Raw genomic sequence first — 14,266 nt, forward strand, 5'->3', positions numbered from 1 at the left:
CGAGACGCAGGCACGAAGACGACCGCAACACTGCCGCCAGACGAGATGCTAACGCAAACGCAAGCCAACGCGAATGGAAGCAGACGATGTGAGACGAATCGACACGAGTAAATCCCAAAGCCGAAAGACGCTAGGGTTCGCCATGGGGCGAAACCCTAGCAGAGCGGCGGAACAGCGTCATGTTTAAAATATATATATCTACTAAATTATTTGTAAAATCATGATAAAACTGACACAAAACTATTGAATGACTAACACCACGAACTCTTTGAAGGGTTTTACAAACCCTAGGAGATTTAATGCAATATAGGCTCTTCCAATAGCACAACCGGAAAAATAGCAAGCTTCACCTTGAGCTTGAACAGAAATTAGTCTTGATTTATTCTATTTTGCAAATTATTGAATTTCAAAGGCTTGTCTTGATCAATTGTTAGTCACTTATTAAGTGCATAATTAAGTTCAAATTACCACATTACCTTAAGGTTGTTAAAAAATTAGTCCAAACTTCATTTTTACTGCAACTTTTAATATTCTGTGTTTGTTCTAATGAATTGATGCATGACGAAATCCTGCAACTAAGAGATCATAACACAATTCTCAACACAACACTCTTCACATCTTCATCCTCCATCAAACAAGGACAACTTAAGAACCATTACCAGGGTTACCTAAATTAGCAAGTCTTCTTCTGGCAACCTTGCTCCTGTAACACCAGAGTTCAAAAGCCTCAGTTAGATCCGGATACCCAGCATATTCAGATCTTAACCAATCTGATAAAATAGCCGCTTGATCTGATGATGGTAAAGTGAGAATAATTGAAACAAATGCTGATTCCATTCCCTGCCAAATCTCACCATCCAACTTAGCTGGTGAGTCTTCTTCACTTCTGATTTTATCCTGCTCTATCGAAGCCCTCACTCCCTGCACAAAAGGAAGCCAAAGCTTCACCATGCTAATCCTGCCCATGGTAGGAACAACGGCATTACCAAATCCAATGGCCTCCAGCACCTTGGAAACCACCTCAACTAATTTTAATTCAACGTCCATGTCGTCAGAAACCGATTTCACGAGCTCAAATGCTCTAAGTATGTTTGCAGATGTCTCCAACCAGTAATGCACCAAATCCTTCATCATTTCTATCTTGCCAAGTATCTGACAAATCCACGACATATCGCATAGATGCGACCAAAATTCATGGGCTTTTCTCTCCAAGACAGTATCAACTGATCCAGTCAACATAGATTCAATTAAACTGTCAAATCTGGACAACAAGCTCTTAATGCAATCCTTCACAATTGACCTTATGAACTCATCATCCAAGGCAAAAAGAGGGGGGTCATCGTCCTCAGTGAGCAAGTACTCCAGCTGCTCCTGAGCAGAAGTTTTCAGTTCCCGCATGGATATAGGGGGCGATGAAGTCGCGAATCGGATTGCAAAGATGAAAATCCTAATAAGTGAAGTATCGCAAACTGGTTGAAGGCGAGATAAAATGCCTTTGTACTGTTCTCCTAGGTTTGGAATTGTCTTTAAAATCTCCTCTTCCTCAGCCTCCTCCCATGGAACGGCTTCTAGATACTCCATGCAATCACTTGCCATTTGATGACAACCAAGATGGATGGCAACTTGGAGGACGCCAAGCGCATTTCTTACTCCATGCCATTTCAAAGGCCCTTTCATATAAAGCAAGCGAAGGGCAGTCACGTGAAAGTTAAAATCCAATTCTTGGCAGTAGACTTCTACACAGTTACGAGAATCAATTATCTGGCATGTAGGCCAATCCTCAGAGAGACGCTCAGCAAAGTACTTGCTCTTTTCTATGAGAATATTAGAATGGCAGTAGAACCAATCATCCCGACCTTCATGTGTCCTTAGCCTGACAACAATGTCACTTGTTGCACGATCACCAATCGTTAATGCAACCATTGATCAATGGTTCGCTCCTGAATTCAGAGGATGAAAAAATAAGAATCATGGCTATTCAAAAAGTCTGGGGGAAGAAGGGGGGGCTGAGGCCCCTAAGGAAGAGTATTCATACTAGGAAGTGTTTGAGCATGAAGAACTAAGAGTAAAAGATGGAATATATCTAGTTTTTCAAGCCTTCTCTGATTTTTTATCAAGTCTTTTTTGGTTAGTTACCTTAGAGGAATCAATTTGAAGAACTAATTTAAAAAACCATTGTTTAATCATATATAACCTAATCAAAGGAGCTTGAACGTTGATGCAATAGATGGAAAAAGTGTAATATATGTTTGCTGTTAATTAAAAAAGTAACACGGTATAGAGGTACACTTAAAGAGCATAAAATCATTGCAAGTAGCATACAGAATGAAGGCATTCATAAATGTAAGGGTAAAATTGCAAAAAAAGCTTACAGTTTTGCAAAACAATATGAAACATAAATGCTGCGACTCACAGTTACTTGAAAATAGGGAATATATTATATGCTCAATTACCCATATTCCACTTACGAGAGTCAAAACCACCTGCGCAGAGCCAAGATACAGAATGTGCTGTTTAGAGGCTAGTCCATCACCAGGCTGCTTTGAGCTATAATATTTTTTCAGCTGCAGCAAAGCTGAAATCGACAAAATCAAAGCTCAAGAATGCAATAAGGATGCAACAAGTGTTAAATTAATGAGAAAATAGATTCTCAAGGAATGAAATTTAAATTATATATGAAGAAAAGCAATAACTAAAATACCCTTATATTATTCTAAGAAGAGGTTTTATTTGAATAAAACATTATTCAGAAATAAGACTGCATCAATAAGATGGGCATTACATTGTACGAAGAAATGCATGTTGGCATCAGAATGCATGCTCAAGTAATGCACATAAACAGTCCAAAAATTCATAAGAAACTGAAGCAGAAACACGTTCAAATTCAATAAAATAAATTATATAGCAAACATTAGCAAAGTCTTTTTTTATTTTCTTTTTTCTGACAAAACATTGGAAGTCTAATGACCATTGAAGTCAAATGAAAGTGCTAGCATCATCGATTTGAACTTAAGGTCATCTGCATGAACAGTAAAATGAAAGCAAGTTTGTATTTACCCCATCTGCATAATAGAAATGAATGGGCTGAGGCAGAGCTAAAAGATATTCTTGAAGAGGACACAAAAGTACAGATCTCAAACTCTCGAATCATTTTGATCCTTGCTTGAGATAACTGTTGTTGGTACTAAAGACTTATTTCTTGAAATAACAAATCTACGACAAATTTTAACTCTTTTACAGATAATTATATTTAAATTTTGCAATTCAATTTTTTCCTAACCTCTGACAAAGCAAGCAATTTCAACTTCATAAAATCAGTTCACCATTAAAGTGATAATATCAGTATTATTCCAAAATAATAAGTTCATCATCATCGAAAATATATGAAAGCCACAGACAAAAAACTATTAAAATACATGAAGAACTCAAACAATTGAAAAGAAAAAAAAAACTTTAATTTAATTCTCTGAACGTTTTTAGTACAAGTAATAGAGAACTAAATGATTGAAACTTGAAATATGATAATAAGAGGAAAGGATTGATAGGCAAGCAGGAAAAGAAATATTACTATAAACTAGTCCTATTCAATACACCATTTGGTTAAAATTTTGGTCACCATTTGGTTAAAATTTTGGTCTATTCATGTACTTCAAATAGTTTTAACCACAGCAACGATTTTTTTTCTTTATTTTTTAACTACAACAACGAGTTAGACTATTTGTTTCCCCCCTGTTGTGCCTGTAAATTCTCTGTGCATGCTTTGCATAAAATATTTAGCATTAATTCCTGCCAACTTAATTCTTTCGATATGATATCAAATTCCTTTAAAGATCCATTAAAAACACATGAATATTTAACTTACATTCTCTACATTAACTTTGTTATTAAGGAATTTGCCTTTTCTTATTGATATTCCATTTTAAGTCAAGTTAAATCTTGATAAAAGCATAATTACCTTTATTTTGTCAGCGTGCTCTGAGAAAAAAAGTAACGGTGAAAGAATTATCTGGTGAAGAGAGTGAGATGATGATCAAGAAAGAGGAACTAGAGCAAGGCGGGAAAAGAAAACCTATAAAAACAAAGGAAATTTCTGTAGGGTTCCCAAAAACTGTTAAGTTGAATTAATTTACCTATTTCATTTGTAGTTGGCCCTCTAATATCATACCTATGTTACTAATTGATGAAATGTAAGTGACCTTTTGACAGGGAGACTGTTAAAACCATGGATAATTCTCTGAATGAACTTTACCAATACAGGTTTCGTAGCATGAAATTATCGATCTAAATGCTCCAGAACATGTAGGTAAAAAATCCTTTGGACATTCTACTGAGAGTGAAGAGAGTGAGTTCCCCTTGTCATTTGTGTCTTTGAAATTTGCATGACTTCGACTAATGTGTGTTAATCCTATGAGCCCATTATGTATGTGAATTTATTTTAATGACAACAAGCATATGATCAAAGATGCTAATATTCTCTGTTGTGATTTCAGGACTGAAAGATTGCATGAACATAGTTGCAAGATTCAAGACAATTGATGACTATTTCAATGACCATGGAAGTAAGGGAAGCGTAAAACAAGCTCAAGAGATGATAAAGAAGATCACAATGAAGTTTACAATAAAATAAAATCATTAGAAAATCTAGTTTGTATTTTACTAAATGAGTATTCCTTGGCTCAAGCTCTCTTTAGAAAAACATTAAGAAAATAATATAAATTACTCCAAAATTGCTTTAAAATTGTAGATTTTATGTGTATTAGTTAAATAAATTTAAGAAAAAAAATTTGCAAGACAATTTGATCAATAATTATCTTCATTTTTGTTAACTATGCTTAATTCAGACTAAAATACTATGAAATATATAATTATTTTATAATTGTTAAATTAGCTTATATTTTATTTCCATCAGATCCAATCACAATTTTTTCAATCAAATCAAGAACAATATATTATAAGTAGTTTCATAATCTTTAAGATATAAGGTTAATAAAAAGGTTTACCATACTGATATTCCACTACTCATTCCAGTGCACATGAGAATAATTGTCAGAGCTATTCCAATCCTATATTGTTGGCGTCCTTCCACAACTCAAATAAGGCCTATAATGGGGAAATGATAGTATAATGCTAGTTTCTTGGCTGAAGATATCAGAAGATAGATATTAGTACTCTAAATGATAGATGACTCATCTAACATGGTTGAAACAAAATTATACACTTTGTGAAACCATTTTATTGTAGAGTATCAGCAAGAGATGACTCATGGATGATGCCATTTTTTGTGGAGGGAAGAGGAAGGAGCTTAATCAAAATATTCATTCCAATTATCAAACATGATACATTTAAAATTAGTTCTAACTTTAGGATTTTATGAAATTTGAGTAAGATTGTACATTGGATTTATCTATGAGTCGAGGTGCCTCATTATCCAAAATGTATAGCCCCCGCCACCCCAGCCCCCAATTCTCGTCCTATATAAAATAATCTTCTATGTCATAAGATCCTGAAACAGGCAATGATCAGGAATGAATAAGAAACAACAATTAAGAACACATGTCATTTTACTAACAGAAATAAGATTAAAAGCAAAATGAGGCAAATTAAGAATAGCATTACCTATAATTAGATCTCCTTTTGAGTGCTACACAGGAGTTAGATCCATCAATATTACACCCCAATTAACTCTAACGCCTATTCTCAATTTACCTCATTGTCTCAGTTTAGAGAGGTTGATCCATCTGCTAAAGTGATGGAAGAAAGGTGGTAATGAAAGCTAGAAAAAAGTTTTTGATTACCTGTCATGTGATATGTAGCACCATAATCAATGACCCATTGTATGGAAGATAAAAGAAAACAAATATCATTGTTACCAAACTCAACAAGTGCAGTGATTGATGGGAATTTCTTGGATGCTTCTTGAAATTTGATGAACTTGGAATGATTCATCTATAAGGATTGAGAGAGTCTGATTCGGAGAATCCTCGGTAGTAGTGACAATATGAGATAATTGTACTTAAAACCCTTTTGGTTCTTTTTGAGCAACTTCTGACAGGTTCTATTCGTATGATTTGATTTATGAGAGTAATAACACACTACCTTAGACCAATGATTTCCGAAATTCAGAGTTCCACTTCTGTAACTGTCCTGACACTTAGGTTTGTTGATGTTTGTATTTTTTAGACTAGCAAGAGCACTATATTGTTGTATGGATGAGCATAAAAACTTGGGATCATACGCAATGCTCTAGTATAGGCTTCCCTCATGATAGTAAATCCAGGGTTAGAAAAGATCTATGATTTTGACACCTTCATAATAAGAGTTGAGGTAAGCTAGAAAAATCATGATAGTCATTTGTTCTTTCTAAGTCTGTTGAATCCGAACATCGGGGTACTAAAGGGCAATAGTGTGCTTAACTCTTCAAACACACATTTAAAGTGCATGTGATACATGTTAAGTGAATGATCTCGTTGTTCGGTATGACACAATTTTTTACATCATCAAATATTCGAGAAATATTCTCTCCCAGAAAACACAAATAAAAATTTTATCATTGCATCTTTAACACAATCACAATGAGTAAGATGTCTGGATTGATCATATTAGATAGAATTTCGTATTTGTATCAAAAGCTGAGTATTCTCTCTCATCCACTCAGAATAATTCAACTCAATCTCGGCTGAAGGATTATCAATGAGTTGCCTCTCTTGAGAAATACTCATTAAAAAGAGTCAGTTTTATTCCAATAAAAATAGTTGATGTTATTCAACTTTTCATATGAAATCTTAGTCACTGATAAAACCAAACCTATCACAAGATGTTTGTGTTCACCAGCCATAATCGATGCCAATAAGTACTGAAGGGAAAACTTGCAAAGCACTCAAACATAAAGAACTCTCCAACCCGCTGTTCAAAGATCTCGTCAAGATAAAAGAAAAAAATTTGATCCCAACGATCCAAGGAAAAAGACGTAGACAGAGCAAAACATAGAAACCAAGAAAAGCACAACAACCGAGGATGCAGACCAAGCAGAACACGTCGGCTTCATCGATGCCCTAATCTTGTTGGTGCAGATAGGGCGTATGAAGCAAGTGGAGGCAAAATTGAAGGCAAAGTCGATGCAGATGGCACCGTTCAAAGCGGAGGAAGACTCGCAGGAAGAAGAGGATGCCTTTGTAGGAAGCACTATAAGTCATAGGCCTATTCGCAAGAAGCAGATCTTATTGTAAGAAATAGTCAAAGAAGTCGACCTAAATAGGCAAAGACGTCAACGATGATGTCGTGGGACGCTGACGATCACTTCGCGTAAAGATATCAAAATCAAAATCTGTTTGGATTGTAGAAATAAAATATATCAGAATCAATTATCTCTTAATTATTTGGAATTAGTATCTAGGAAATATAATCAAAATGTTATTGGAACTAATAAGCCTTTAGGAACAATTTCGAAGACCTAAGAAGTATTACTAAAAATAAAACTACATTGGGCACATAGTGTATTCACAAGTAGAGAGGATATAGAAGCATCCTTTGTACTCATAATAAGACTACAGATCATTAAGTGGCTTCTTGTATTTGTTTGCTATAAGGACTATAACCCCTTTTGGATTAATGTCAGAAGTGCATTTTGGAATCAGGTTATTGACTAAGTACTTGTGGAGCAACCAGCAAGACTTAAAACTGTTGAATTCCTGTATTTACAAATTAATAAAAACTTTCTATGAATTGAAACGAAGTCATAAAACCCAATACAATAGATTAAATATTTTCTTAACTTTTGATGGGTTTAGTATGATTTAGAGCACTACCACCCTCTTTATCCAAAAATAAAAAAAGAGAGATGATAAATATTCAAATTTTGAACAACAGACCCGAGATATTACATCTTTTAATAATTTGATCACCCAAAGTTACACTTCTGTCACTAGAGCTACTACTACTAAAATTACATTCCATGTATTCAGTTTTAGTTCTACTCAAATGAAGGCCTTTAGCTCCAATGTAGACCTCCATAATTCAAGTTTTTTTTTAGTTTTTTCTCTCGCTTATCCACGAGAAGGATATCATCAACAAAAAGCATACACGAAGGTATATCCTCCTTTAAATGTCCAGTAAGACCATCCATAACTAAAGCAAAAAGATATGGGCTTAAAGTTGATTCATGATGTAATCCAACAGAACTAGGAAAATAATTGGTCAATCCTCCTTCAGTTCGAACACAAGTAACAGCTTTAATATACATATCTTTACTGACTTGAATATAAGTCATTAAAATTTTTAAATATGAAGTATCTTTAATGACTTGTTCGTTGTATGTACATACAATAAAATTTTAATCAACTCTAAGGAATCCCATTTTACTAAAGTAAAGTGCATTTTTCATTATTAGATTGGTACTTCTAGTGATTTGTGGTATTCCATGCACCTTATTCTGGTAGAAAAAAAAAATGTCGCCTTTACACACTACAGAGGCTAAGTATGCAACCATAAGAACCTGTGTTATATGGTTACTTTGGTAAAGGCAATAATAGAAAACTATAAAATTTGGTTAGATCACATAGTTTAGTGTGATATACAATTGTTATAACTTAAGAATCTAAATGAACACTTAAAGAATTTGGTTAGATCACATAGTTTAGTGTGATATACAAGTGTTATAACTTAAGAATCTAAATGAACACTTAAAGATAAACACATTCAAAATAGACAACATTTTTCTAAGAATCATGTTGCTAAAAACAATTTTAATGATTAATTTATTAGTATTTAATTTCAAAATGCTGGCGTCATTACAAATCTTCACTTGAAGAAAACTTTACTGAACTAAGAAGAAAATTAGGCATGTTAGATCTTCACATCTAAATTACTTATTTGCATGTCATATCTATTTACTGTCTTCATTTTGACATTTTTCTAATGTTGTCAAAAGAATGAGAGATACAGATGTTAATTTCTAAACTTAAATTCATGCATATATTTAAGGAGAAATTTAGCTACATAATTTAAGGGAAGTGTATAATTAGTATAATTCACATGCATCAAGTTTAGGAGAGAGAGATCACTTTGCATATCCATCCTCATCACTAGCCAAAACATCTGTCATCAAAGAAGAAAAATTATTGACCCATACGATACATGTGAACTTATTTTGAAATAAAAATAGATGATTGAAGAAATATTGTATGTTAAATGATTTCATGATTAGAATATTGCATGGACGTAGCTATAAAATTCAAGATAATTGATGAATAATCCAATGACTAAGGAAGCCTAGGACAGACTCAAAAGAAGATCAAAATAATTAAAAAGTAATTCATAGTTTAGTAAAGCCATTAGAAAATTTAGCATTATATATTGTAAAATAATTATTCCTTCGGCCTAAAGTTTTCAAGGAATCTATTAAGAAAATATTCTAAATGACACTATTTATTTAAATATTCTATTAATTATGTAAATTAGTTGAATAGATTTTAGCAAAAATTAACAAGTCATTTTGATCAATAATTTTTTTTAATTCTGATAATTATGATTCAATTAAGATTAAAAATATTTAAATATACAATTATTTTATAATTACAAAATTAGCTTATAATTTTATTTCTATTGGATCCACCATAATTTTTACTTGCAAAATCATTTATAATACGTTATAAGTATATTTTATAGTCATTAAGTTATAAGGTTAATAAGAAGTTCAAGATTACCTAATTTTCATTCCACTATGAAAATCATTGCATATGTTATAAGTATTTTCCATAGTCATTAAGTTAATAAAAAATTTAAGAAAATTGCTAAATTGCCATTGCACTAGTCATTCCAGAGCATGAGAGACAATTAGCATCGACGTCACTTAAACCTTGCATGCAACAACAGAGCCTTTCTTCCACTAAGTCTGATCCGCTGCATGAATCTTTTTTTTCATTGTGTCGATGGAAAAAAATCTAAATATGGGAATTTTAAAAACGTTTATATGAACTTTTGGGAATTAAAACAAGTCAATATAAACCCCTGAAATCACATATGGATAACTAAATATAACATCCTGCTAAAAATTCTCAAAGCCCTAATCTTTGAAGTAAGTCTATTGAAAAAAGTATTTTATTCTTTCTGATGGCTGAATTCTTCTTTCCCGAAACTTAAGAGCCTTCAAAGATACTTCATTTTTAAGATAATCTTAGGTGTACAATGCCCATCATTTGTTGTAAGATTGCTTCAATTTTTTTTTTTCTTTCTTCTCTTTATTGCAACATTTTCTTAGAAGAAAATCAATAATTCTTCTTTGTTTCCTTTTAGCAAGTCTTGGAATGAGTTCATTGGCATTATGATACGATCCAATGTCAAAATTGTCATGCTTATTCGCAGAAACTAGGCCAAACACAAATTTTATTTCCCGAAAATCAAATAAAAAAAATAAAACAATAATAACTCGCACGAATACAAACGATAAGTGCTTATAACTTGAGAGGTAGGTGATATATAACAATTTTTACAATTTGAGAGTAGGAAATCTCTCCTAAACCCTAAAACAAGAATACAAAACTCATCTCATGCATAAACCTAACCCTAAAATAATAAACCAATTTATAACCCGCAATAATAATAATAAAAGGTTAAATTGCTCTCAGGCATGCAAAAGACAAAATTGTCCTTAAGCTAGGCACCAGCGTAACAATACCCCTCCCTCCCAAAAGACACATTATCCTCAAGATGGGAAAAAGTGAGTGTTCTCCTCCATCACAGTTGCCTTTATTTCTTCATCTCAGCCTCCTCGTCATGCACTATCAAAACTTGCAAATTTCGATCATTGCAACGGTATAATGAGGTAAACTTCTAATCAAACCAAAAAAATAATTTTTTGGCTCGCTTCTCCTAAATCTATCTCTGTAAGGAACTCGAGTGTCGCTCCCGGTCGTGGCCCATAATTTATGTCCCGTGCAGCCTCCCACTAGACTTCCACTATTTAAATTTTTGGTATCGTTGTGGTTGCAGCGATTTGGTATGCCTCTCCACCTGTGTCGCTCCTGCAGGCCTTCTCCATCTGGTTTTTGTCCTCCATCATCTGAGCTTGCTCAATCAACTCCCTCAATCCTCACGGTCTCAATAGTCGAAGTGTTGCCCGTACATCGGGCTTTAGGCCGTTCATAAAATTTCTCTTCAATTCTGATTCAAAAATCCCCCTTAGCCGTCCCAACAAAAGCTCAAATCTCTTCCTATATTCCATGACAGTCCTTTCCTAAGTCAATGCAAAGAATTGCCCGTGTAGGCCTCCTTAGATGGCTCAAAAACGTTCCAACAAGATATTCTTAACGTCTTCCAACGAGCGGACCGAGTATCAAGCCTCCCTCTATTGAAACCATGCTAGTATTTTCCCCTTCAAACTTAACCCTACCGTCATAACTTTCTCACCATTTATTCTATTCACCGCAAAAATATCACTTTAGCCAATACACTTGCCCATGTGTCTTCCCTCCAAAGTTCGGCGTATTCAACTTCCTAACTCTAGCATCACCATGCCAACTTGCTCTCTCTCCATTATCTCCCCCCATGTATCGAGGGTAAAACTCCCTCCTCTGATCAGAGTCATATCTCATCCTTGCTTCTCTTCTTCTTCTTTGTGCTCGTTCATATAATTTGCAAAACCTCTTCTCCATATTTCAGCCCAACCGCCTCCATAAAAAATCTCTAATCCACCCTCAATCAGAGTCTTGGGAGGGGATTTTTTAGATGGGATGCTTTCCTCCTCATGTTTCCTCTTGTTCAACCTCTTTCTCTTTTGATTTAGCCAAGGATTCTCCAATGACCTCTTGGTCAGGGTTTGCAAATTGAATCGTCGGTAAAGTCTTAGATTGCATATCAATAAGTTTCCTTAGCATCTCCTCCAAGCTCTCGAATTGGCCCTCAAATCAGTTTCCCAATGAAAAAAACCTTCCTCCTAAGGTGGAGAAACTTTCCTCCATCCCAGATCTGATTTGACTCATCTCTCCCTCTAATTTCTTTTCCAAATTATCTACCCTCTTTGTTGTCATTACTTACAAAAAATCTTTCGATCCCAAAAGGCAAAATTTTTATGCTCTGAAATTCCGTGATCTCTTTATAGGTAGCACCTATCACAACTGTATCAAAAGATTATGTCATAGGAAACTGGTCCTGTAGCAGCAATCCCGTCTTAGGCTTCAAAACTAGTTGAATCGTGAATGTAGCGCCTAATTAGGGCAATGTATGTCGCAATCCCGTCGGCTCTTTCTGAGGTTGTATCGCACAAAACCTTTAAGAAGGCGCGATCCCAACATGGCGAAAGATGGCAGTTTGGCTCTCTGTTCGCTGTGATCCCCAGCGTTCTCTTCAGGTTCTAATCGTGATTGTTGTGTCCATCAAAGAAACGAAGTATTGTGCAACTTCTAGCGTCAGGTATGCGGATCAGGCACACAATGATCGCTTCCCAGCACATGTCGGAATTCCTTGGGCTTCCCAACAACAGTATTACGAATGATGAAGTTCCAGCTAGCTCTAGTCAATCACATCGGCTTTTGAGTAGCTAGATCGCAACTGTTTCATTACATGAATGAGATTTGTAAGTCGTGATCCTGATGTTGCTTCCCATCTAGCTCAATTACGGTTGTTTCGGACAGATCAAGCGATTGTATAGCTCTGCATGTCGCGATCCCGACTGTATAAGATGGTTCGAAGCTCTATAAGTTGCAATCCCTTCCCACGATTTCAATGTAGAAGGTGACGAAACTAGTGAATGCCCTAATACCATTTGATAAGATTCGAGATCAAAATTATCCTTTTTTTTCCATAAAAATTAGGACAAACACAAATTTTATTTCTCAAACACCAAAATCAATACAAACAATACTAATAACTCGCATGAATGCAAAAGATAAGCGCCAACAATTTGAGAAATAGGCAATCTCTCAAAATTCCTACAAGAGGTAGGAAATCTCTCCCAAACCATAAACCTAAGATACAAGACTCAACCTCATGCATAAACCTAACCCTAAACAAAATAAATCTATTTATAACCCACAATAATAATAATGAAAGACTAAATTGTCTTCAGACATATAAAAAACTAAATTATTCTCTAACATACAAAAGATAAAAATGGCCTTAGGCTAAGCACTTGCATGACACTTTCATTTTTTCGTCTTATGTGTACAAACCTTATAAGGAGTGGGCAACTGAAATTGTATTGGTTTGTCCACCAACATGATAAGCGGAGGAGTTTGCTCTTGTTGTACAATTTTGGATAATGAATCCTGTGAATTTTGAATAATCATTTTTCTCAATGAATACATAGATAATTCACATATAAATAGGTGAGTACAAGAAATAGAAAGAGGAAAGAAATCTTCCTACAATTAAGTAATTCCTATAATTACGGAATAAACATAAATACCTATAATTAAGGAATTACCATTTTTATACTATGACTAAATATAACAAGTACTAAATAGAATTAAAGTAAATAATAAGGAGTGCAATTCCATACTCCCTCTCAAGATGGGTTGTACAGATTGTACATGCCCAACTTGTTGGTTAGCTCATCAAAACTTGACTCGGGAAGAGCCTTGGTGAGAATGTCTGCGGTTTGGTCTCTAGGAGTATAGACCAATTCAATGATTCCATTGTCCACCTTCTCTAAAATGAAGTTCTAATCAATCTCAATGTGGTCTCTAGGAGTATAGACCAATTCAATGATTCCATTTTCCACCTTCTCTGAAATGAAGTTCTAATTAATCTCAATGTATTTCATTCGGTCATGATGATCAGAATTCTTTGCGATACTGATTGCTGCTTGATTGTCACAGAACATCTTGATAGAATTTTCTCCCATAATTTCAAGCTCCTTGAGAAATTTTTTTATCCACATTCCTTCATAGATATCAAGCGTCAGTGCTCTGTATTCTGCTTCTGCACTACTCCGAGATACCACCGATTGCTTCTTGCTTCTCCATGTCACTAGATTGTCGCATATATAAGAGCAATACCCAGAGGTTGATCGTCGGGTAGATATATCTCCTGCCCAGTCAGCATCAGTAAAGACTTCTACCTTTTGACTATCATTCCTTTTGAATAATAATCCTTTCTCAGGTGTCATCTTTAAGTATCTTAAGATACGGTTGACAGTTCTCATGTGTTCCTCAGTAGGACAGTTCATGAATTGACTTACTGTATTTACTGAAAAACATATGTCTAGTCTGGTGTGGGATAAGTAAATAAGTCTTCCAACAAGCCGCTGATATCGTCCTTTGTCGACAGGTAA

At 34.6% G+C, this 14,266-nt stretch overlaps 1 protein-coding gene across 4 annotated transcripts in view; it reads right to left on the reverse strand.

The window, feature by feature from the left end:
• Positions 1-453: 453 nt before the first annotated feature.
• The window catches only part of LOC110032579 (BTB/POZ domain-containing protein At3g05675), a 38,930-nt gene continuing 25,117 nt past the window's right edge, over positions 454-14,266 (reverse strand). For all 4 annotated transcript variants that reach the window (XM_020736246.1, XM_020736245.1, XM_020736244.1 and 1 more), the window contains 2 exons: positions 2,469-2,575; positions 454-1,940 (listed from right to left, as the gene is read on the reverse strand). In XM_020736246.1, the coding sequence (XP_020591905.1) occupies positions 646-1,923 (1,278 nt within the window). In that variant the 5' untranslated portion in view covers positions 1,924-1,940; positions 2,469-2,575 and the 3' untranslated portion in view covers positions 454-645. The remainder of the gene's footprint in view (positions 1,941-2,468; positions 2,576-14,266) is intronic.

This window comes from Phalaenopsis equestris, unplaced genomic scaffold, assembly GCF_001263595.1.
Source record: "Phalaenopsis equestris unplaced genomic scaffold, ASM126359v1 Scaffold000974, whole genome shotgun sequence".
Lineage (NCBI taxonomy): Eukaryota > Viridiplantae > Streptophyta > Magnoliopsida > Asparagales > Orchidaceae > Phalaenopsis > Phalaenopsis equestris.